This window comes from Choloepus didactylus, chromosome 4, assembly GCF_015220235.1.
Source record: "Choloepus didactylus isolate mChoDid1 chromosome 4, mChoDid1.pri, whole genome shotgun sequence".
Classification (NCBI taxonomy): Eukaryota; Metazoa; Chordata; class Mammalia; order Pilosa; family Megalonychidae; genus Choloepus; species Choloepus didactylus.
The window spans coordinates 106,505,239-106,531,411 of record NC_051310.1 but is presented as its reverse complement, the minus strand read 5'-3'; the positions used below and the strand labels follow the sequence as shown (position 1 = coordinate 106,531,411).

Sequence of the window (26,173 nt, the reverse complement as noted above, 5' to 3'; positions counted from 1 at the left end):
TTGACAAAAAACTAAAGGAGTATTTAATAAATACCTCATTTAAAGCTATAACTAAAATAGATTCTCAACAGATGGGCAAATAATAAGATAAGTCATAGAGAAAATGAAAATAATAAACTACTATATTAATGGAAGGGAAACACTAAACTTTAAAACTAAATTTTTTCAAGTGTGATGGCATTTAATTAAAGAAAAAATAAATACAAAAACTCTATATCAATACAATCAAAGAAAATAAAGAAAATTCACAACTCAAAAGCTAGAAAGACAAGAATGTAGTTTTACCATGTTGGAAGTAAAGATGACTGAAATTCTGGAAAGTTATTTGGGACTCATACTATTATGGGTTGAACTGTTGCATTCCTCCCAACCCCCCAAAGATATGCTAAATGAGACCTTTTCTGGAAATAAGATTGTCGCAGATGAATTAGCTAGGATGAGGTTATTCTGGAGTAGGGTAGGCCCTGATCCAACATGACTGGTGTCTTTTATAAGAAGAGGAAAAGAGATACAGAAACAGAGACACACGGGAGAAGGGCCATGTGAAAGCAGAGGCAGAAGACTGTGGAGTGATGCAGCTACAAACCATGGCACACCAGGGACTATTGGCCACCACCAAAAGTTAGGAAAATTCACGAAGAGAACAAGGAAGGATTCTTCTCTAGAGCATCAGAGAAAGGATGGCCCTGCTAACACCTTGATTGCAGACTCCTAGCCTCCAGAACTGTGATAAAATAAATTTCTGTTGCTTTAAGCCACCCAGTTGTGGTCAGGAAACTAATACACATACTCATAGAGATGACTGTTTTAAGTTTCGGGAAAGGTAGAAGAGACTAGACAGAGAGAAAAGTAGAATATTACCTATACAAATCCTACAAATAAGGAATAGAAATGATTTTACTAACCCACTTACCATTCAGAAGACCGAGAGACTAAAAATCTACATAAAAGCCTTAAAATACTGTTTAACAGACATGTCATTCTTCTTGAGTAAATACAACATAATGGGCACAAGATCTGAGTGATAACAGCATGGAGACTAAGCAGTTATTCAAATGGCAGAGTTAGAAACAGGAAGTTAAAAAACACCAAAGTCACTGTGGAGGGTAATTAATCCACCCCACCCCACCCTTAACAACTGACTGATAATTAACAACTCAGGAGATAAAGCTTATCAAATCCACCTCAGGTAAGTGTGTCTTTATCCCATTAGAAGGGTTATTTCACAACTGGAAAGGTCAGGTAGCCATTTCTTCCAAGATTTAATGACATACTTCTTAGCAAATATCAGGGTAATAGGATCATTTTGTTCAATAAAAAAATTATTTAGTTTTTTTTTAAATCCACATGCCCAGAAAATCAAATACATTTAAAATCCACAAGATATCTGAATTTTGAAACTATAGTAGATTTCATTTAGAAACAACTAGTCTTCAACCTCACAATATCAGATTGTTAGAACATGGCATATTTTCAAATAGAGAAACACACTTGAAAATTGTCCCTACCTTCCCCACACCAACCCCAATTAAGTATTGGCATATTCTAGAAAGCAAAGCTTCATCATGCAAGTGTCCACCAGAAACAAACACCACCACTTGTTCCCAAAAGTAAAATAGCTACTCATGAAACAGAAGGATAGTGAGAAAGCTGGAGAGGTAACTAAACACTGCAGGAAGGTGCTCTACAACTACTGGCATGCAGTGACCATTAAGCAAGTGAACAGAATCTTAGGCACAGAGTACCAGCTAGAACCCACGAAAGGGCTGAACACTCCAAGCAGAGTGCCATCTTCTTAGTGCATCTCAATAAGAGTACCCACTGTGAAAGAATTCTACCGCCAAAATAAGGTTTGTAACAAAGGAAATTCTCAGGAACAAAACAGCAGTTACATATAAAATGTTGTGTTCCTCCACAAATGATCTATCCTTCAGGCACTTTAGAGAATAAATTAAGTGTGCTATCTATTTACTCTGAAAAGCTATAAGCAGTACTTTGCATTAAAATTAGTAGGCTCCATTATCTATTTTCATCTTTAACTACTAGTCATATGATACAGTATTTTTCATAATTTATAACTCAAATATAGGGCACTTCCAAAGTTATTTTATCCTACAATGAAGAGAAAGAAGGCTTTGGTTCTAATTATATACATTAATGAATATACAGATTGTTTCCAACTTTTACAGTCTCAAGAGTTTGATTCAGGGTAAGGACTCACTTGTCTAAATAGGGGACTGTTTGTGCATTTTTCTGTTTTTATTAGTTTTTTTTCCTTTTTTTAACATCAATATTGCCATTTAATAATTGGGTCTACTTCCAACAAAAGATAAAGTCAATGGGGGTATTCTGGAAATTAGGAGAAATGTGAAATAGCCAGGTCTCTGGCACAATTCAAACAGCTAAAAATAGTTCAAAAATAAAATATTTAATGAGTAAAATAAAGGCTGTCCTAAAATTGTCCTCTCATAATGAACAGACACTAAAGAAGAACATTAGTGATCTAATCTAATTAAAGATATGAATTGAAATAAATGTTTTCCATTCCACTTTATCAGTGACAATGTTTCTGTATATATTAGATTTATAGTGTCCTTATTTGTGTGTTTTCTAGGACATTTCCAAAATCAAAACACTTTGCCCCAGTATATCTACACATACACTCATACCTATCTAGCCATATATAACTAATTTGTTTGAGATTATGTGAAAAGTCTTATCTTAGTCAAAACAAACAGCTAGATTTATTCAAACATAACTCCAATATTACAGTGATTTATACAAATTCACATTACATATAGCCTTTTACACGTACCTCTGGCTGACTTGGTCTAGGGAGATACATTTTTGGTGCTGCTCTTTACATTTTTAAAAATTCATGTTTATTTATATTTTTGAAAAATGGGGCAAAGAAGTAATGTTTAAAAGCAAAAAAAAAAAAAAAAAAAGTGACCACTGTTCAGTTATATGCTATTGGGTTATTTAACATATACCCTAATTCATTAGACCAGGGAACAGCCAGCAAGTCACATACAGCCCACCACCAGTTTTCGTAAATGAAGTTTTACTGTAACGCATCCACGCCCATTTGTTTATTATCTATGGTTGCTTTTGCAGTATACTGGCAGATTTAAGTAGGTGCAACAGAGATTATATAATCCACAGAGCCTAAAATGTTTCCTATCCAACCCTTTACAGAAAGTTTGTCAACCCCTGCTCTGGACTTTTTAAGATATAATATAGAAAATTCCTACATTAGTGTTAATTTTATTTTTTTTATTTTAAAATTTATCAAATAAAAAAAAAAAAACAAACACTTCCAAACAAAACAAAGCAATGGGAAAAGCAAATATCCTGAAATAACTTCATTCCTTCCAATATAACTCTATATTGTTATATGAATGTATAAAGCTATCTTTAATTTTGCCCAATTTATAATTCGACATACAATGCTGAAAAGTGCCCTTCATCTGAGTCCTTTTATTTTAAAGTTTAATTTTAGTTGCTGTGTTCACTGAGGTTTCCTATGTACATACCAATACATGGGGAAGAAGCTGTGAAGGTTAGCTTTAGATTAGCAAAGAGTATTCCCACCAGATTTGTTTGTTGTCTATTTTTCTTATATTGCTGTAAAATTACCATTTCGGAGTCACTGTGAGAGGCCTCGCCCAGGCTGGGTGCAGGCCCTAGCTCAGAGTGAGAAGCTTGGTCAAGGGAGAGAAGGGGCTCAATAATGTCATCGTAATCATCTTCCTCTGTATCCCCCTCCCCATCAGCAAAAGTACCTCTAGTCAAGAAATCGGAGCGCGTCCGCGCCATTCGAGCTTTCTTTTTATGGGCCGGTCTGGCAACCTGCTTGACCAAATGATAAAACAAATAATACAACAATGCTTTTTTGTTTGTTTTTTAACGGAGATGATGCCAATGAAAGGCATCAGAGGGTTCATAAATTTCTTGACACATCCCTCCACCCCACATGCCCTTTCTACTAATAGAAGTGATGGGGATAACCAAAAGGAATCCATACATATTACCTTAGACAAAGGATAAGAATGGAAGGTAAAACTACACTGTTTTTCTCCACAGCCATGGAAGTCTTCCTCCACTACCACAATTTGTCACCAAAGTCACTTGCATACATTGCCTTCCTTAATTATAGCAACTTTTTTTGTAATATATTCTGGTTTTTAGGAACCATTCCCTACCTGCAGTACAGCTCCCTAACATAAAAGGCTTAGCTTACATCTTCTTTCTCTATAAACTCCCATTACTTGGGAGTAAATGGGTAGATGAGATGCTTAACTATCAGAATAATAATTTCCAAAACAACATGCACCTTTTTCAAATAGAAAACAGATAAACAAGATCCAGTACTTACCTCTCCTTGGCCCAGCCCAGCTAATTTCACAGGTTTCAAAGCTGGCTCATCTTGTTTATGGAGTTGAGGATTTCCACTATTTAAGGATTCCTTGTTGACTCTTAAGATAAAAGAACAGGGTTACATTTCCATTGCTAGCAGAGATGCCATGCCAGCATTCTTAAAATACAGTATGAATTCTAGTCTAATGAGCTGAGTCAAAGAATTTCAACAAATTAAGTATTTGCAGATCCTCTATTCCCAAAACACTATGTCAAAAATTTTCTGCTTACTTAATTAATACTATTATGAAGAATTTGCATGTATGACTGAATTTACTAGAGGCCCTACCCTGATAATCACTGGATATATTTCACTATGGTGACACATCTTTAAGAACAGTAGCAGCAGGATTAGCTCAAGGAATGAAATGGATTTGATGATGAGAAAGGAGAAATACTAAATCCCCAAATCTTCAGAGTACTAGACTTATAAGGGGACTTTTAGTCAAACCATTATAAAATACCTGGTAAGTAGCCATACAGTGATGTGGCCATCACTACTCCGTTTTATAAAGAGATGGTTCCCACTGGTTAGAAAGTTCTCTCTGAAATCTTTTTTCTGTAGCTCTCATCAATTGTTTTAGTTTTAAAATTTGAGGTTTTATACTGAAAAATCAACACTAGCAATACAAGAAATTTTTATCAAGCCAAAAGAAGTATGTCCCAAATCATACAGAAGTTATTATATATAGCTTGTGAAAATTTAATTTTGCTTGAATAACCCAAACAATGGCTGCTTTATCATTAAAATCCTTCTCTTATGGCTACCATTTGTTAAGAAAGCCTAAAGTGTAAAGAACTTCATGAAGACCATAAATAGGCCAACTAACAAAGCAGCTAACTTTTTAAAAGCCTGACATTAACAAGCTTGGACTGCTATTATCTCACAGCTCTACGGCAACTAGCATTTGCTGAATAGGCCTACTAAGTTAACAAGCATTATACTGCCCTTCACAAATACCTTCTCACTTAATGGGGAGGAACCAAAAACTCTGCTTTCTGTGCTTAGTCAAATATTCCTAGCGTATAGTTACATCCATTTTCAACAATTAGGAATCAACCATTGGGGATGTTGTTTTCTTTTTTTTAACACAAAGAAAATGGCTAATTTGAGCAGCATCCACATAAATAGCTGGGGCAGATTAAGGCAACTTAAAATTCTCCAAGATGTTTCCTACTTATATATAAAAGGAAATAAACATTTCACTTACAGAGGAATACTCATATTGTCCTTTGGCGTGAAAAAAATGGCCCTAGTAGTTTTCTCTCTGGAAAGGTCATCAGATTTGGGTGCTATAAGACTGAGTTGGCCTCAAGGTGTTCTCTTTTGAACATGATTATTAGAGAGTTTACAAGCTACATTCAGTTGGGTGCCCATTTTCCCTGTCTTGGCTGATTCCTTGACAGCACTAGACTGGCATGGACCATCTTTTCTTTCAAAGAAAACGGTGACAGGTCTGTCATTCAGGGGTAAGTGAACAGATGGACTATCTTTTGGGGCAAGAGCTCCATCTTTTACAGTTACTGATGCAGACACTGGTACACTGGGTTCTCCCTTATTTGGGGCATTCAGGATGAGAAGAGAAGTTGGCCTCTCTAATGTTTGCTTTGATTGAAGGAAAGATGGTACTATGACAGACCCCCCAACTCTTGGCTTTTCAACTGTCTTGAAGGCTTTAAGCTCCTTCTCTAAAATGTCTGTTTGCTGACGAATCTGTTCCATCAACTCTTTTTCCTTTTGCTGCTGCCACTGCTTTTGTCTTGCTTCCTTCTCAGTGTTTAGCTTTTCCAACTTCTTAATCATAGTATTCAAAGAATCTGTATCCAAAGAAGCCACAACTTGATCTTCTCCTGAGAAGTGATACTTTCTGGCTTCCCTGTTAAGAGCTGTCCCCAGTGTTTCTTCACTTTCATGCAGTTTATTTCTCTGTATTCTTGTGTCTAGCTGGGAACTTGTGTTCAGTGGGTCTTGTTGGGGGATATAAAAAAATGTAGGCAGACTACTTGAAATAAAGGAGTCTCTCAGCTGTGGCTTACAGGTAATAGATTCGGAACTGCAAACTAACTGTTCCTTCATAGACCCATTCTTCAAATGGTCTGAGTCAGGGGGTGCCCTTTTTTGAATCAGTGCATAGCTAGTCTCACTTGAGGCACTGAGGACATTGTCCTGCAAATTAAATTTTGGACTGCTAGATATTTTAGGTGATGGAAACTGCAAGTCTCCTTCACCTAAAGTTATGGACTCTAGTTTGCTCTTTTGGCTTTCCTCACAGCTCAGAAGTTCCAAACTTCCTTGAGAACTTTCACTATCAGGTGTACCCTGTAGGGACTGAAGGCCCTCAGGCATCAATTCTGTAGACCATCTACGTTCCTCTGAAGGAGATACACCACCAAGAGAACGGACTTTCAACAATTCTAAGCTAAATATAGCTTGCTCCAGTTCTCTCATTCTCCGACTTTCTCTTTTGGCCCGGCCTACTTTTTTCTGGTGGGGATCCTCTGAGGACTTGCGTCTCTCTCTTATAACTACATCTTCTATACCACTTTGACTTCTAGCTCTCTCTTTCCTCTTGTCTGGGGACTCCTTGGAGTAGTCCACTGAACTTTCATGGCTAAGACGATTACTCTCTATCACAAATTTACATTCTTCTATGGCTTTCACTCTGTTGTCAAAGGAACAATCTTCCCATTCTGAAGGATCTGAACCCTGAATCTCCAGAGTTCCATATGCCTTGTTATTCACCAATCCAAGCTCTATTTTTGTTTTTTTTAATCTTTGTTCTTTCAAAGCTTTAAATCTACATAAAACAGAAAAGAAAATGGGTTACCGATATGTTTTGGTGACCACTGAAGAAAATAACATATACTGGGATTTTTTATTATACAATAACTATTTCTTAAACTAATTTAGAAGTACATTTCACAATTCTTTTATTTCCATGAGTGAGATGATACTTTATTAAGTGCATTATTCCTAATCTAACTCAGAAATAAAGCTTTCATTTAATAATATTCTTATTATAAGGTGAACCATATGAAATTAAAGTTTCTGAAGGTAAAAACAGTTGAATATTGTCAATTTTATAAGATTCAACCTACCCTTACACTTACAGACCATCTAGGTTCCAATTCAATTTAATTTAATTCAATACACAATTATTTAGCTTCTATCATAGGCGAGGCAAAGTATATTAAAATTACTAGGAGTCTTCCCCCTAAGATCAGGAACAAGACAAGGATGCCCACTATCACCACGTTATTCAACATTGTGTTAGAAGTGCTAGCCAGGGCAATCCGGCAAGACAAAGAAATAAAAGGCATCCAAATTGGAAAGGAAGAAGTAAAACTGTCATTGTTTGCAGATGATATGATCTTATATCTGGAAAACCCCGAGAAATCGACGATACAGCTACGAGAGCTAATAAACAAATTTAGCAAAGCAGCAGGATACAAGAGTAATGCACATAAGTCAGTAATGTTTCCAGATGCTAGAAATGAACAAAGTGAAGAGACACTCAAGAAAAAGATAACATTTTCAATAGCAACTAAAAAAATCAAGTACCTAGGAATAAACTTAACCAAAGATGTAAAAGACCTATACAAAGAAAACTACATAACTCTACTAAAAGAAATAGAAGGGGACCTTAAAAGATGGAAAAATATTCCATGTTCATGGATAGGAAGGCTAAATGTCATTAAGATGTCAATTCTACCCAAACTCATCTACAGATTCAATGCAATCCCAATCAAAATTCCATCAACCTACTTTGCAGACTTGGAAAAGCTAGTTATTAAATTTATTTGGAAAGGGAAGATGCCTCGAATTGCTAAAGACACTAAAAAAGAAAAACGAAGTGGGAGGACTTACACTCCCTGACTTTGAAGCTTATTATAAAGCCACAGTTGTCAAAACAGCATGGTACTGGCACAAAGATAAACATATAGATCAATGGAATCAAACTGAGAATTCGGAGATAGACCCCCAGATCTATGGTCGACTGATCTTTGATAAGGCCCCCAAAGTCACTGAACTGGGTCATAAAGGTCTTTTCAACAAATGGGGCTGGGAGAGTTGGATATCCATATCCAAAAGAATGAAAGAGGACCCCTACCTCACACCCTACACAAAAATTAACTCAAAATGGACCAAAGATCTCAATATAAAAGAAAGCACCATAAAACTCCTAGAAGATAATGTAGGAAAGCATCTTCAAGACCTTGTATTAGGCGGCCACTTCCTAGACTTTACACCCAAAGCACAAGCAACAAAAGAGAAAATAGATAAATGGGAACTCCTCAAGCTTAGAAGTTTCTGCACCTCAAAGGAATTTCTCAAAAAGGTAAAGAGGCAGCCAACTCAATGGGAAAAAATTTTTGGAAACCATGTATCTGACAAAAGACTGATATCTTGCATATGTAAAGAAATCCTATAACTCAATGACAATAGTACAGACGGCCCAATTATAAAATGGGCAAAAGATATGAAAAGACAGTTCTCTGAAGAGGAAATACAAATGGCCAAGAAACACATGAAAAAATGTTCAGCTTCACTAGCTATTAGAGAGATGCAAATTAAGACCACAATGAGATACCATCTAACACCGGTTAGAATGGCTGCCATTAAACAAACAGGAAACTACAAATGCTGGAGGGGATGTGGAGAAAGTGGAACTCTTATTCATTGTTGGTGGGACTGTATAATGGTTCAGCCACTCTGGAAGTCAGTCTGGCAGTTCCTTAGAAAACTAGATATAGAGATACCCTTCGATCCAGCGATTGCACTTCTCGGTATATACCCAGAAGATCAGAGAGCAGTGACAAGAACAGATATCTGCACGCCAATGTTCATAGCAGCATTATTCACAATTGCCAAGAGATGGAAACAACCCAAATGTCCTTCAACAGATGAGTGGATAAATAAAATGTGGTATATACACACGATGGAATACTACGCGGCAGTAAGAAGGAACGATGTCGTGAAACATATGACAACATGGATGAACCTTGAAGACATAATGCTGAGCGAAATAAGCCAGGCACAAAAAGAGAAATATTATATGCTACCACTAATGTGAACTTTGAAAAATGTAAAACAAATGGTTTATAATGTAGAATGTAGGGGAACTAGCAGTAGAGAGCAATTAAGGAAGGGGGAACAATAATCCAAGAAGAACAGATAAGCTATCATGGGTAAATTTAATGTTCTGGGAATGCCCAGGAATGACTATGGTTTGTTAATTTCTGATGGGTATAGCAGGACCAAGTTCACAGAAATGTTGCTATATTAGGTTACTTTCTTGGGGTAGAGTAAGAAAACGTTGGAAGTAAAGTAGTTATTTTAGGTTAGTTGTCTTTTTATTACTCCCTTGTTATGGTCTCTTTGAAATGTTCTTTTATTGTATGTTTTTTTTTTTAATTAAAAAAAAATTTTTTTTATTTTTCAGACAGTTGATTTAGAAAAAAAAGTTAAAAAAAAAAAACAAAGAAAAACAAGGAAAAAAATATGCAGAACCCCCTTGAGGAGCTGGTGGAGAATGCAGGGGTATTGGCCTGCCCTACCTTGATGGTTGCTAACATGCCCACAGACATAGGGGACTGATGGTTTGATGGGTTGAGCCCTCTACCACGGAATTTGCCCTTGGGAAGACTGTTGCTGCAAAGGAGAGGCTAGGCCTCCCTATAATTGTGCCTAAGAGCCTCCTCCTGAATGCCTCTTTGTTGCTCAGTTGTGGCCCTCTCTCTCTAGCTAAGCCAACTTAAAAGGTGAAATCACTGCCCTCCTCCCTACATGTGATCAGACACCCAGGGGAGTGAATCTCCCTGGCAACGTGGAATATGACTCCCGGGGAGGAATGTAGACCCGGCATCATGGGATGGAGAACATCTTCTTGACCAAAAGGGGGATGTGAAAGGAAATGAAATAAGCTTCAGTGGCAGAGAGATTCCAAAAGGAGCGAGAGGACACTCTGGTGGGCACTCTTATGCACAATATAGACAACCCTTTTTAAGTTCTAATGAATTGGGGTAGCTCGTGGTGGATACCTGAAACTATCAAACTACAACCCAGAACCCATGAATCTTGAAGACAATTGTATAAAAATGTGGCTTATGAGGGAGGACAGTGGGATTGGGGGGCCATAGGGATCACACTCCCGTTTGTCTAGTTTGTGGATGGATGAGTGGAAAGGTGGGGGAAGGAAACAAACAAACAAACAAACAGACAAGGGCGCCCAGTGTTCTTTTTTACTTTAGTTGCTCCTTTTCACTTTAATTATTATTCTGGTTATTTTTGTGTGTGTGGTAATGAGGATGTTGGGGATTGATTTGGGTAATGAATGTACAACTATGTAATGGTACTGTGAACAATCAAATGTACAATTTGTTTTGTATGACTGAGTGGTATGTGAATATATCTCAGTAAAATGAATAATAAAAAAAAATTACTAGGAGTCTCACAGTCTAGGAAAGAAGACAAATTGTATGTAACCAACTCTAATACAAGTTAGGCAAGTGTTAAAGGGGTATAAACATAGTACTTGAGAAAAAAGAGGGAACAATTACTATAGCAACAGAGATTACCTTTGCCTTGCTCTGAATCCTCTATATACTGCTTGCAAAAGGATAATTTTGTTCCGTTGTTCTTGGTACTGCTTACTTTCCCTGTAGCTCTTCCATCTTGCCTGTATGCAGATAGCAGCCATGTGTCTACGCCTAAAGTGTTCCCTCCATCTCTGCTGGATAATAATGGCTGCAGCACGCAGCTCCAAGTACCGTTGCCTCTCCAAGTGAGCACGCCAAGAAGCTTGGAGAAGAGCAGCTGCACTAGCCATAACAAAAGCATTCTCCTGCACAGCTGCATCTCTGACTTGCTTCTGATTCAGGTAATTCTTCCAGAATCGCTGTGGGGAAGACAATGCAATAAAAATTGTCACATTTTACAACACATTTTCACACAAAAGGGAAATAAGAACAAATAATTAGAAGGTTAAGCACCTAAACTGTTTTATGATCAAAGTAAAAAAAGTTTTTTTCTTATCCATATATACTTTAGCTAAAAACAACTCTTTGCCTAAATAATATTAATGGGTTCAAGGTTACCAGGCACATATTTAAAAAATGAAGATACTAAGGATTTTCTTGCACAGACAGAAAAGCTTATATGGAGAAAGCTGAAGATATAGAACAATGAGGGAGAAAATAAAACAGGTAAACTTGAAATAAGGTACATAACATCCAAAATTAGCACTTAACAACAACAATTTAACTATCTAATACCATTCAGAAAAGTATTAAAAGGAACTATGTCAACAAAAATTAAGGCACATAATTACTTTACCATTTTGCTCATACTTCACAAGACATTACCACTATAAATGCATTTTAATTTAAATTCAACTCAATCAAAATTTATTATTAGTCTACTATTACATACCAAGCAATATATTAGGTGCTACATGTGTTTAAAAAACAAGTAAACACATTCTCAACGCTGAAGAAGTTTACAGAGTAAAATAGTTCTGGTTACTAAAACAAATGCCAAATAAACCAGCAAATTCCATGCAAAGAATCCTTTGTTTCCCACCTGGATAATAATGGATGCCTGTCTCAGATGGAGGAAATGCTGCCTACACAGCAAGACCCTGAACCATTGCTGCAACAGTATGATTCTGCGGAGCACCTCTTGGTGAAGCAAATCTTGTAAATGTTGTCGTTCCTGTTCCTTTAAGAAGACCTACCAGAAGGAAGACAGATAAAGAATGCTGCTTAAGAAGAAATACGAAACAAATTTGTGCATGAATCATCCTTTCCATGCTAAGTATTTACAAAGAACAAATACAGTGGCAGATGCGTAAATGAAGTATTGATTAATATTTCTATTGACTTATTCAAAATAGTCATTCTTGAATTAGGAAGGGATATCAGAATCTGGTTGGGGAGATGGGGAAATGGGAAATTGAGCACAAGTGCAAAAATCCCAGTGCCAGATTACTGTGACACATTACTATTTTGGGAAAATCACTGCCATAATGAGCCAATATACTGTTTATTGATATTATGTCATAGTTTTCAAGGGCATTGGCATGGGGGCAGGGGGACTTGAGAACCACAGATCTTGAAGTTTGATCAAAACATAAATAAACCAATGATAATAGTCTTTTTGAAATCCACATGTATTCAAACCTTCTTGTGACTCAAAGTTATTAATCAGTTCACTTATTTACTCTTCATTCCATTAATAAATCTTTAGTGATTTTGGGGGATATTAAGATAAATTAGATCGAGTCCCTTATGGAAATAGAAATTGCACTTCACCTTTAAGAGCAAGTAGATATTAAATAGCCAAAGAGGAAAACAGGAAACTAAAGAAGACTAGACACAGAGGAACCACCTAAACAAAATAAGGAAGTAAAAATAATGATAAAGACAAACAGGAGACAATGGAACTAGTGATATTCATAAAGAAGGAGATATGAAATAGTGTGTAGACAAAATATGGAGGTTCCTGAAAATGAAAAAAATGTTTGAATTTAATGGGGAAGTTTTAGATGATTAATATTGAGCAGAAGGCTGACAAAGTAAAAAGTATATAGATACCAATTTTGATATGATGGTAGAGTGAGATCAATGGAATGGTGAACAGACTAGAGTCAGATAAGCAAGCTCTTTACTGTAAGAACAATGTGGGTGAGAGGCTCTAAGGACTAGAACTAAAGTGGGAAGAATGCACAGGAGGCGGGGCAAGATGGCAGAGTGGTGAGGAGCAGAATTTCGTCTCTCCCCTAGAGCAGCTGGCAATTACCCAAGAACTATCTGAAACAGTGTTTTCGGGGTCTCCAGTAACCAGTCACACATTGGACACAAGTTTGGAATTGGAGGAAAAGCTGAGAACGCAGCGAACATTGTAAGTTCCCCGGACCAGGGGTCTGGTGCCCCTCCCCACCCAGACCTCACAGACTGTCTTGCTGCCAGCTCCCTGAAAGGGGGGGTGGGGGGGGACAAAAAACAACAATCTGCTGACAGCAAGAAGGGAGGCTCAACCCAACCTCAACTGCAGAATTAATTAACAAAGTAATTAACTAACTTTGGGAGCTGGGTGCTAAAGAAGGGCTAGGCTCCAAGAACTGGGGGCACGTAAAAGCGGGCACCCATTTCCAGACTCCAAAAAAGCCATCTTTTTCCCCTTACATTTTGTCCCTTCTGGCCTCTCACTGATCCCTTATCTTTTTGCATTTCAATAGCCCCCAGCATGGGTGGAACTGAAGCGGTTGGAGACTAATTATCAGACAATAGCCCAAAGCATATCTTTAAATGCTCTATTCTGACACTGACAAAACTTCCAGGCTGGGGAAAGACTTTTAAAAGAGACTCTTTTTTTTTCTTTTCTCTTTTTCTTGATTTCTTTTCTACCTTTTTTTTTTTTAAATCTAAAAGTAATATATGTGGTTATTTTCTATCGGAAAGCCCAGATTGAGGGACTAGGCTGGGCTTGGGGGAGACAGAGTACCCACAGTGTCTTTGAATTCCGTATTCACTACTGAAGGCCTCCACCCCCGTCTTTAATTGGCAACTCAGGCTGACCAAGGAATCTACCTGGAGAGGCCCCAAAGAGGAGAGAGGAGACGGAAATAGTGCCCCTGAGAGACAACTGGAGTTCTAAGGATTGGGAGAGTAGAGGGAGGTCCAGCTCAACTGGCAGTCCTCCTTCTGGGAATTCAGACCCCAGGGGCTGGAATTCAGATTCCCCCTTCAGTCAGCCACGCCCCCAACAGGATCAGAGTCACCAGGAGAACTAAAGTCTCCACACCTCCTTACACTGGTGGGGGAGCTGCGGGCTGGCCAGCGCCACCTGCTGGACAGGAGAGGAAAAGCACCAATTCTAAAGGCCTCATAGGAGGGTCTCATTCTCAGGAAAACTCCATACCCTCCCAGTGAGACCTGGGCCTCACTAGACTGGGAAAATATGACCAGGGTCAACCATATCTGAGGAGACCCACTCACAAAAAGGTTACATAGAGGCAGAGCAAGAAACAGAAAAACAAGAGGGGAAAAATTCTGATCAACTAAATAGAACCTAAGTTACAGGTCTAGAATAAGTTGAACTGAATAACAGAGGCCAGAGAACAAAGCCAACCAACAAGAAAACCACTAGGTAAAAGACAGAAAACAAGCTCCAAAATAAACTAATCAAGAAAATCAGATGCCTAGACAACTTAAGATAACAAGCCATACCAGGAAACATGAAAACATGGACCAGCCAAAGGAACAAACTAATAGCTCAGCTGAGACACAGGAGTGGAGGCAACTAATGCTAAATAAATTTGATGAAATGAAGGAAGATACAGCAAAAGACCTGAAGGATATAAAGAAGACACTGTCTGACCATAAAGAAGAATTCATAAACTTAAAAAAACAAACGGCAGAACTCATGGGAATGAAGGCCACAATGGAGGAGATGAAAAACACAATGGAGGGACACAACAGTAGATTTGAACAGGCAGAAGAAAGGATCAGTGAACTGGAAGACAGGTCATTCGAATTCACACACACAAAAGAACAGATGGTAAAAAAAAAAGGAAAAATATGAGCAGGGTCTTAGGGAGCTGAGTGACAACATGAAACGCACAAATGTACATGTTATGGGTATCCCAGAAGGAGAAGAGAGGGGAAAAGGGGCAGAAAGAGTAATAGAAGACATATTCACTGAAAATTTCCCAACTCTTATAAAAGACAGAAAATTAGAGATTCAAGAAGTACAACGTACCCCAAATAGAATAGATCCCAATAGACCTACTCCAAGACACTTACTGGTCAGATTGTCCAATGTCAAAGACAAAGAGAGGATTCTGAAAGCAGCAAGAGAAAAGCAATCTATCACATACAAGGGAAGGTCAATAAGACTATGTACAGATTTCTCTGCAGAAACCATGGAGGCAAGAAGACAGTGGCATGATATATTTAAGATACTGAAAGAGAAAAACTGCCAACCAAGAATTCTATATCCAGCAAAACTTTCCTTCAAAAATGAGGGAGAGATTAAAACATTTTCAGACAAACAGACACTGAGAGAGTTTGTGAATAAGAGACCGGCACTACAAGAAATACTAAAGGGAGCACTACAGGCTGATACGAAAAGACAGGAGAGAGAGAGTTGGAGAAGAGTGCAGAAATGAAGATTATCAGGAAAGGTAAAAGGAGAGGAAAAAATAAGATATGACATATAAATTCCAAAAAACAAAATGGTAGTAGAAAGTACTGCCCTTACAGTAATAACACTAAATGTGAATGGATTAAACTCCCCACTAAAAAGACACAGACTGGCAGAATGGATTAAAAAACAGGACCCATCTATATGCTGTCTACAAGAAACTCACTTTAGACACAAGGACAAACATAGACTGAAAGTGAAAGGTTGGAAAAAGATATTTCATGCAAACAACAATCAGAACAAAGCGGGAGTAGCCATATTAATATCAGACAAGTTAGACTTCAAAAGCGAAACAATTAAAAAAGACAAAGAAGGACACTATATATTAATAAAAGGGTCAGTTCATCAAGAAAACATAACAGTCATAAATATTTATGCACCAAACCAGAATGCCCCAAAATTCATGAGGCAAACACTGCGATCACTGAAAGGAAAAATAGATACCTCTACAATAATAGTTGGAGACTTCAATACACCACTCTCATCAATGGACAGAACATCTAGACAGAGGATCACTAAAGAAACAGAGATGCTGAATTGCATGATAAATGAACTAGACTTGACAGACATTTATAGAACACTACATCCAACAACAACAGGATGCACGTTTTTCTCAAGTGCTCATGGAACATTCTCTAGGAGAGACCACACGTTGGGTCACAAAGCAAGTCTCAACAAATTTAAAAATATTGATATTATACAAAACACTTTCTCAGACCACAATGGAATGAAGTTGGAAATAAATAAAAGGCAGAAGGTCATAAAATTCACAAACATATGGAGGCTAAACAACACCCTCTTAGAAAACCAGTGGGTAAAGGAAGAAATTACAAGAGAAATTAGTAAATACCTCGAGGCAAATGACAATGAAAACACAACTTATCAAAACTTACGGGATGCAGCAAAGGCAGTGCTGAGAGGGAAATTTATTGCCCTAAATGCCTATATTAAAAGAGAAGAGAGAGCAAAAATTGAAGAGTTAACTGCTCACCTGGAGGAATTAGAGAAAGAACAGCAAACTAACCCCAAAGCAAGCAGAAGGGAAGAAATAACAAAGATTAGAGCAGAAATAAATGCAATTGAGAACAGGAAAACAATAGAGAGAATCAACAAACCAGAAGTTGGTTCTTTGAGAAAATCAATAAAATCGATGGACCACTGGCTAGGCTAACAAAAAAAAAGAGAGAGCAGATGCAAATAAATGCAATCAGAAATGGGAAAGGAAATACAACTACCGACCCTGCAGAAATTAAGGAGATAATGAGAAGATACTATGAGCAACTATATGCTAATAAACTAGACAACTTAGATGAAATGGACAACTTCCTAGAAAAGCATAAACAACCAACATTAACTCAAGAAGAAATAGATGACCTCAACAAACCAATCACAAGTAAAGAGATTGAGTCAGTCATCAAAAAGCTCCCAAAAAGGAAAAGCCCAGGACCAGATGGTTTCACATGTGAATTCTACCAAGCATTCAAGAACGAATTAGTACCAATCCTGCTCAATCTCTTCAAAAAAATTGAAGAAGAGGGAAAGCTACCTAACTCTTTCTATGAAGCCATCATCACCCTAATACCAAAAACCAGGCAAAAATACTACAAAAAAAGAAAATTATAGACCAATTTCTTTAATGAATACAGACGCAAAAATCCTCAACAAAATACTCGCAAATCGAATCCAGCAGCACATTAAAAGAATTATACACCACAACCAGGTGGGATTTATTCCAGGTATGCAAGGCTGGTTCAACACAAGAAAATCAATTAATGTAATACACCACATCAATAAATCAAAGCAGAAGAACCACATGATCATCTCGACTGATGCAGAAAAGGCATTTGACAAAATTCAACATCCTTTCCTGATGAAAACACTTCAAAGGATAGGAATAGAAGGGAACTTTTTCAATATGATAAAGGCAATATATGAAAAACCCACAGCTAACATCACACTCAATGGGGAGAGACTGAAAGCTTTTCCTCTAAGATCAGGAACAAGACAGGGATGCCCACTATCACCATTGTTATTCAACATTGTGCTGGAAGTTCTAGCTAGAGCAATTAGGCAAGAAAAAGAAATAAAAGGCATCCAAATTGGAGAGTAAGAAGTAAAACTTTCACTGTTTGCAGATGACATGATTCTATATGTAGGAAATCCAGAAAAATCTACAGAAAAGCTACTAGAACTAGTCAATGAATACAGCAAAGTAGCAGGCTACAAGATCAACATGCAAAAATCTGTAGTGTTCCTATACACAAGTAATGTGCAACAAGAGGAGGAAATCAAGAAAAAAATCCCATTTACAATAGCAACCAAAAGAATCAAGTATTTAGGAATAAACTTAACCAAGGACACAAAAGACCTTTAAATAGAAAACTATAAGAAACTGCTAAAAGAAATTGAACAAGACCTGAAAAAATGGAAGAACATACCACATTCATGGATTGGAAGACTAAATATAGTTAAGATGGCAATTTTACCTAAACTGATTTACAGATTCAATGCAATACCAATTCAAATCCCAACAACTTACTTTACAGAAATAGAAAAAACAATAACTAAATTTATTTGGAAGGGTAAGGTGCCCCGAATAGCCAAAAATGTCTTGAGAAAGAGGAATGAAGTGGGAGGTCTCACACTACCTGACTTTGAAGCATATTACAAAGCTACAGTGCTCAAAACAGCATGGTACTGGCATAAGGACAGATATATTGATCAATGGAATCGAACTGAGTGTTCAGAAGTAGACCCTTACATCTATGGACAACTGATCTTTGATAAGGCAGTGAAGCCGAAGCAACTGGGAAAGAGCAGCCTGTTCAATAAATGGTGTTTGGAGAACTGGATATCCATTTCCAAAAGAATGAAAGAGGATGTCCATCTCACACCTTATACCAAAATTAACTCAACGTGGATCAAAGACCTAAACATTAGCACCAAGACCATAAAACTCTTAGAAGAAAATCTAGGGCAATAGCTTGAAGATCTTGTGAAAGGAGATGGTTTCTTAGACCTCACACCCAAGGCACGAGCAACCAAAGAACAAATAGACAAATGGGATCTCCTCAAAGTTAAACATTTTTGTACATCAAAGGACTTTGTCAGAAAAGTAAAAAGGCAGCCTACACAATGGGAGATGATATTTGGAAACCACATATCAGATAAGGGTTTAATATCCCAAATATATAAAGGAATCCTGCATCTCAATAACAGAAAGACAAACAATCCAATTAAAAAATGGGCAAAAGACATGCACAGACATTTTTCTGAAGAGGAAATACAAATGGCTCAAAAGCATATGAAAAAATAGAACTAAAGTGGAAGCAGTAGGAATAGAGAAAGTTAGAGATGTGAGGATCATTTGCAAGGAAAAAAAAACCACAGAATTTGCAAAATGATTAAAGTGAAAGGTAGGGCAAAGATGATTATGGATTCTAGACTGAGAATACGGTTGAAGGGTAACAGAGAAACTGAATAATTGACAAATTACAGTAAGGAAATTTTGATAAGGTCACTTTAGGAAAGTTAGGCTGAGGTGTTTTCTGGGAATTTAAAATTAGTCAGGACTAGAGCATTAACCAGAAGCTCTTTGATTAATACTATGTGATTAAATAAAAATTTTGGCCTAATCAATTTTCTTATGATCTCTGATACACTAACTGTATTATAAACATTTTTGTAAGCAAAGATTGCCATTATTACTTAAATACAAAAATGCACTCAATTTTAACAATGGCTGTGTATACTGTATTTACCATGGTTTTTCCAACTTGATAATTATCTGGATTAAGATCTATTTTCCTGATGAAATCCTGAATATTACATTTGGACGGAATTATATTTCGGGGAAGAAGTACGTGGAAGTGGCTCACAAAATCCTAAAAAAATGAAAAGAAAATGTAAAATCACAACAAGATCCTAAACCAGCAAATTTTTCTTTTATAGATCTTTTTCTCATTCTTTAAACAGGATGAAACCAAGAAAGTGCTTGTTAAATATTACAAAAGGCTAATCTGTGAAACATAGGAGGCTGGATGATACATACTCAATATGTTATCAAAGGAGAACAGAAGAAGTAAACAAGAGCAGAAACCAATTATCCCTTTGGAGAAAGCTGTATTAAAAAGCAAAGAAAAAGTTACCTAAACAAGAACCTGAAATTGTTTTAGCAGAAAAATAGGCAAATGTGGCAATTATTACAGGCTATAACTGAGAACAAAGCCTTCCCATTAACAGTAAAGATTCGTTCAGCTGCTGAGAAGCCACAACATAATTTCTATAACCACAGCAGCAATACCTGATGAGAAAACCTGTGGGCCTTGCTGGCAGCTTTCTATGAAAGAAAATACTGCTGAGAAAACTCGAGGGAAAACCAAGTGGAATCTTTCCTTTTGACTAGACAATTCTGATTGAACTATTTCAAATACCGGAGTAATCAGTGTGAAGCACTGCTATGTTGCAAGTAACCTTAGTATTCACAAACATTCAGATCAAATGAGAATATTACAACATGAGTTTAATGAAACTGCTGCCATCCAATGGAAGAGTACTCTCTATCCCTTTTCAATTTTGTATACAAAAGATGGAGGAGGACATAAACATGTGAACTCCAAATTAATAATAAGCAAGTCATATGGAAATAATTTACTTGATGTGCACATATGTATTTAAATAACACTATAAAAGCATAACCTGGAAAAAATATTTGCAGCTGTATCCCGATTGGCGAATTCGAACTGTCTCCAGCATCCCAGTGTACCGAAGCTGTCTAAGTACCAAGGCATCATTGAACCTTAAGGGCAGCTAAAACAAAGCAAATGGTAAAAAAGATCAACCCAGGAGATAGAGCTCCAAATTAATATTTGTCTTATATGCATGGTTAAATTCTGAGTATCAAGAGATGGACTGGGAGTTGTCCAGTTAAAATAAAACAAAGGTGATAGGACAAGTATACCTCTCCAGTAAGTAACTTGAGAAAAAATATAATTGCCTGACCCTAAAGGAAAGACAAAAATGAAGAATCCAGACCATTCTGGTTGTGGAAGGAGAGGACCTAAAAGCTCTAAAGAAATGGGGTTGCCCGTAATATAGGCCAGATAGCACAGTTTCTGGAAAATCTGTACAAGATTAACCTTCTTATGCATAGTCAAGAGCTGTCTATATTTTTGTTTTTAATTATGATTTTATCTATAAACTCACTAAGAAACTACCATTCTCATGGCCCAACAGCTGCCATGGTTCTTCTCTTTCTGATATTTTCCCAAATACATTTTGCTGATGACATAGGTATGAAATACTCAAAAACAAAACAAAAAAATCCCTGCAGTTCCCCAGGGTTAATCCCCTTATTCTACATGTATCAACAGGGAAGAGACTAAAGGAGGTAGTCACCAATCATCAGGCATGACATCCCAGCATTCCCAGGTATCTCAGCAGACATGTTTACAAACATTCAAAAGAAGATGTATTTGGAGTTTCTGTTATTTCTCCCTAGTTTCTGAATAGTATTTTTAATGATCTTCTAAAGTATTCTCAAACATATTCCCGATGCATACCAGCTATCAAGGGAAAATTCAATCAAATGGGCAATTTATGTCAAATAATAATAGTTTACATTTGTTTAATACTTATTCTATGTCCTGAAATACTCCATTAATTGAACTCTTTGTATAGCAAGGGCTCCCTTAATAATAGGAACTCAAAGTTTTATTTAACTGCAAATAAAACTTTTTCCTTTATAGTCACTATAAAGGAATAGCTAACATTTACTAAGTACTTACTACAGGCCAGGAAAATTCCATGTATTTTACAGGTATTAACTCAAATGTGCTTATAAAAACACAAAGGTCGGTTCGATAATTTCATAGATGAAAATATTTAAGCCATAGAAAGTTCAAGTAACCAGCCTAAGGCCACAAAGCTCGTCAACAGCAGAGTTATAGATTGCTTCTTAAAAATTAAAATGCTGAATGTAATTCCTACTACATTTTAGTTGTTCAGGCATGGATGGAACTGTTCTTTCCTAAGATGAACTAAGGAAAGAACACAAATATTTACACTTATTAGATATAGTTTTCAAAGTTCTAACTAGGAGAACTCAAAAAAAAAAAAAAAAAAAAAAAAAGGAATCAAAAGCGTCCCCAGAATATTCCTGAAATTAAAAAGACATAAATCTCTACATCCAAACAAAAGAGAGTAACAAAAGTTGCATTAAAGAGAACTCTTTTTTTTCTAATGGCATTTCAAGAGGTATTTGAATCTCATATTCTAAGGATGCTAAATCAAGCCCATATTAACAACCTAAAGGCAAATAAGAGTAGAAATTACAAGGATATCCATAAAAAATATTTATGGAACACTGCTTTCCTTTCAAAGATTATAAACAGCTCTGCCCCTCCACTGAAGGTCCGTAGAATTTAAAGCTTAGAATTTAAATCCCCTTGAGTGAGATGTGATAGAAAAGATATTCTCATTCACAGGACACAATTTTACCTTTTCAGCATTAGAGCGAATGCATTTTACAAAATACGGCTCTGCTTGACCAAGTGTCTCCATCAGCTTGCTTAATGATGTCTACAATACAAAGTAACAAAATCAACATATTTTCTCATTCAAAAATGGCAATAAATGGTTTATAAGATAAATGATAATGTTGGCAGAATAAGCAAAACCTAGTGACTTGTTTAGAAATGCATTTGTGTCTGAAAATCAAACTGTGTATGTTCCCATACTGGTTAAAAAAAAAGGATAGTAAAGGGATAAGGATGTATTAAATATCTTAGTTTAATCTTAAAGTTGATACTCTGACAATAGTAAATATTGCAGATGTATTTCAGAATAATCCATGTTTAAAATGAAATTTTCACTTTTCAAATTTCATTAAACTATTTTATTCAAATTCATATGTTCCAAGAGTAACTTTTAAAATCACTCAATAGGGTATCTATCTTTTTTGAAAATTTATTATTGATTTATATACAGTAGTATTGACTTTTTGGTTGGATCCTATGAGTTTTCAGAAATGTTGAATGCAGGCATGGAGTTATTTATAAAAACTATTCCCTTGCTTTACTTTTAATGTCTATGATATATATAGAGATGCCCCTCCTTTCATTCCTGATGCTGGTAATTTATACATTGCTTCTTCCTGATCAGTCTGGCTATAAGTCTATCGATTTTATGAACTTTTCAAAGAACCATCTTTGTATCCTTTGATTTTTCTTCTGGTTTTAATTTTATTGATTTTTGTTATTATTTCCTTCCTTCTGACTCCTTTGGGCTTAATTTGCTCTTCTTTTTCCCTAGTTTCTTAAGGTGAAAGTTTAGATTAATTTATTTGAAATCTTTCTCCTTTTCTAATAAAAGAATTTAATGTTTTTATTAATCTTTAATTTTTATTATTAACCTCCTAGCACTGCTTTAGCTGCACCATGCAAATTTTGACATGCTATAAATTTTCACTTTCATTCCCTTTAAAATTTTTCTGATTTCCTTGAGAGTTTCTCTTTGACTCAGGGATTATTTGGAAGTGTGTTATTTTCCAAATATTTGGTGATTATCTTTCTTTGACTGATATCTTGTTTAATTCCATTATAATCAGAGAACATATCTTGTAAGACTTTAATCCTTTTAAGAGTGTTAACTTTTGTTTTAAGACCTAGGATATGATCTATTTTGGAAAGTGTCCCATCGGCACTGAAAATGAATGCATATTCTGTGGTTGTTGGCTATGGAGTTCTATAAATTTAAATTAAGTCAAGGTGGAGGCATAAGGGAGGTATGGAATTGAGTTCATCTTCTAGGACAGCTAGTAAATAGCCAAGAACCATCTAGAGCAACTGTTTGGGGGATGTCTATGACCAAACACACATCGTATACCAGTCCGGACCGGGTGGAAAGGCCGAGATTGCAGCACAAAACTCTAAGTCAGTCTCCCAATCTGTGGAGGCTGGCACCCCTCCCCCACTGGCACAGCAGACTGTTTTGGAGTCAGTTCCCTGTGGGAAAAGAGGTAGTCTCTACTGGGAGTAAGGAAAGGAGAACTCAAGCAAGCTCCAATTGCAGATTTAATTAACAAATTTGGACTACTGAATACAAGCTCCAGATACAGATAAACCCAGAGCAAGCAGGAAAGTAGCCTGGAGATACTCATCCACAGAGAGGAGACCGGCTGACAGAAAGAAAAAGAAAAAGAAAAAGAAAAGAAAACGGATGCTTTTGGAGTTGGATGAACTCAGAACACTGGAAGAAGGCTGTGCCCCAAGAAAAGGGGCACATAGAGCTTAGTACCAACTCAGGTTCTTGATTGGTTCTTGACTGGCTGAGGACCAACTCTGAAAGATTTTTTTTTCTTTTCTTTTCTTTTTTTAGCAGCCCAATAAAGAAAGCCCCAAACATATTCAGTTGTCAGCACTGCTTCAGGAAAGGGCGGAATTAAGATAGGTCTGAGAGACAAAGTAACTAGCCAGGTGAAGGAGATGATTCCTTAAAGGGCCTATCTTCCCCAAGAAAAGGGAGGACGTGGCAAGGATGAGCACAAGTGGTGGCCCTCCTTCAGAGAATTCAGACCCAGAGGCTATAGGGCAGAGACAGTTTAACCTGTCTATGCTTCAGCCTTTGTCTCAACCACACATCTGACAGGAAAGGATATGCTGAGAATTAAAGGCACCACATCACTATATGCCAATGGAGAGCTGTGGGCTGACAAGTGCCACCTGCTAGGCAGGGTAGGAAAAGCACAGAATCAAGAGGCTTCTCCCCAGGGAATCTTGATACTGATTACAACCTTTTCCTTAGTCCCGGGGCTGTCTTCCCTGGAAAATCTGACTGGAGTGTGTTTAATCTTATCCGAGGAGACCCTCCTCAAAAGAAAACATCTAAAAAGGCAGGGAGAACCAGAAAACAAGAGAGCTGAAAATTTCTGAGCAGTTAAACAAAAGCTATCTTAGAAATCTAGAATAAGTTGAACTGACTGTCAAAAAACAGATAGAGAACAAAGCTAATCAACAAGAAAACCCTAGGTAAAAGAGAGAAAATGACCTCTGGAATAAACTAATCAAGGAAATCAGATACTTAGACAACAGGAAAAAAATCACAAGTCATGCTAGGAAGCACAATGATATAGCCCAGTCAAAGGAACAAATTAACACCTCAACTGAGATACAGGAGTTGAAACAACTAATTAAAGATGTTCAAACAAATCTTCTAAATCAATTCAACAAGTTCAAGGAAAATGTGGAAGATACAGGTGTCCATATAGAAGAATCAGGAAGCTTGAAAACACAAATGGCAGAACTTATGGGAATGAATGGTACAAGAGAAGAGATGAAAAACACATTGACATACAACAGCAGATTTGAAGAGGCAGAAGAAAGGATCAGTGAACTAAAAGATAAGACATCTGAAATGCTACACATAAAGTATCAGATAGGGAAAAAATGGAAAAATATGAGCAGGATCTCAGGGAACTAAATGACAACATGAAGCACATGAATATATTTGTTATGGGTGTCTCAGGAGAAGAGAAGGGAAAAGGGGCAGAAAGAATAATGGAGGAAATAATCACAGAAAATTTGCCAACTCTCATGAAAAGACATAATATTATAGATCCAAGAAGCACACCATACGCCAAACAGAATAGATCTGAATAGACCTACTCCAAGACAATAATTAGATTGTCAAATGTCACAAACAAAGAGAGAATTCTGAAAGCAGCAAGAGAAAAGTGATCCATCACATACAAGGGAAGCTTGATAAGACTACATGCAAAATTTCTCAGCAGAAACCATGGAGGTGAGAAGGCAGTGGTATGATATATTTAAGACACTAAAAGAAAAAAAACTGCCAACCAAGAATTCTACATCCAGCAAAACTGTCCTTCAAAAATGAGGAAGAGTTTAAAATATTTTCAGACAAACAGACACTGAGAGAGTTTGTGAACAAGAGACCTACTCTACAAGAAATACTAAAGGGAGTGCTACAGACAGATAGGAAAAGGCAGGAAAGAGAGGTTTGGAGAAGAGTGCATAAATGGAGATTATCAGTAAGGGTAAAAAAAGACAAAAAAGTAAGATGTGACATATAAAAACCAAAAGACAAAATGGTAGAGGAAAGTACTGCCTTTACAGTAATAACATTAAATGTTAATAGATTAAACTCCCCACTCAAAAGACACAATCTGGCAGAATGGATTAAAAAACAGGACCCATCTATATACTCTTTACAAAAGACTCACTTTAGATCCAAAGATAAAAAGAGTGGGAGTAGCTATACTAATGACAAACAAATTAGACTTCAAATGGAAAACAACTAAAAGAGACAAAAGATACTATGTATTAATAAAAGGGAAAATTCATCATGAAAACACAACAATCATAAATATTTATGCACCAAGCCAGAGTACCCCAAAATACATGAAGGAAAAACTTACAATATTAAAGGGAGAAGTAGGCAACACTACAATAATAGTTGGAGACTGCAATACATCATTCTCATCAATGGATAGAACATCTAGACAGATGATCAATAAGGAAACAGATTTTG

At 36.7% G+C, this 26,173-nt stretch overlaps 1 protein-coding gene across 1 annotated transcript in view; it reads right to left on the bottom strand.

Annotated features, from left to right (window-relative positions):
- The window catches only part of MYO9A (myosin IXA), a 434,300-nt gene that overhangs the window by 110,035 nt on the left and 298,092 nt on the right, over positions 1 to 26,173 (bottom strand). Inside the window, 7 exon segments of the mRNA XM_037833522.1 lie at positions 4,379 to 4,478; positions 5,631 to 7,217; positions 10,999 to 11,318; positions 12,002 to 12,151; positions 19,387 to 19,509; positions 20,324 to 20,434; positions 22,124 to 22,204. Of these exon segments, the coding sequence (XP_037689450.1) occupies positions 4,379 to 4,478; positions 5,631 to 7,217; positions 10,999 to 11,318; positions 12,002 to 12,151; positions 19,387 to 19,509; positions 20,324 to 20,434; positions 22,124 to 22,204 (2,472 nt within the window).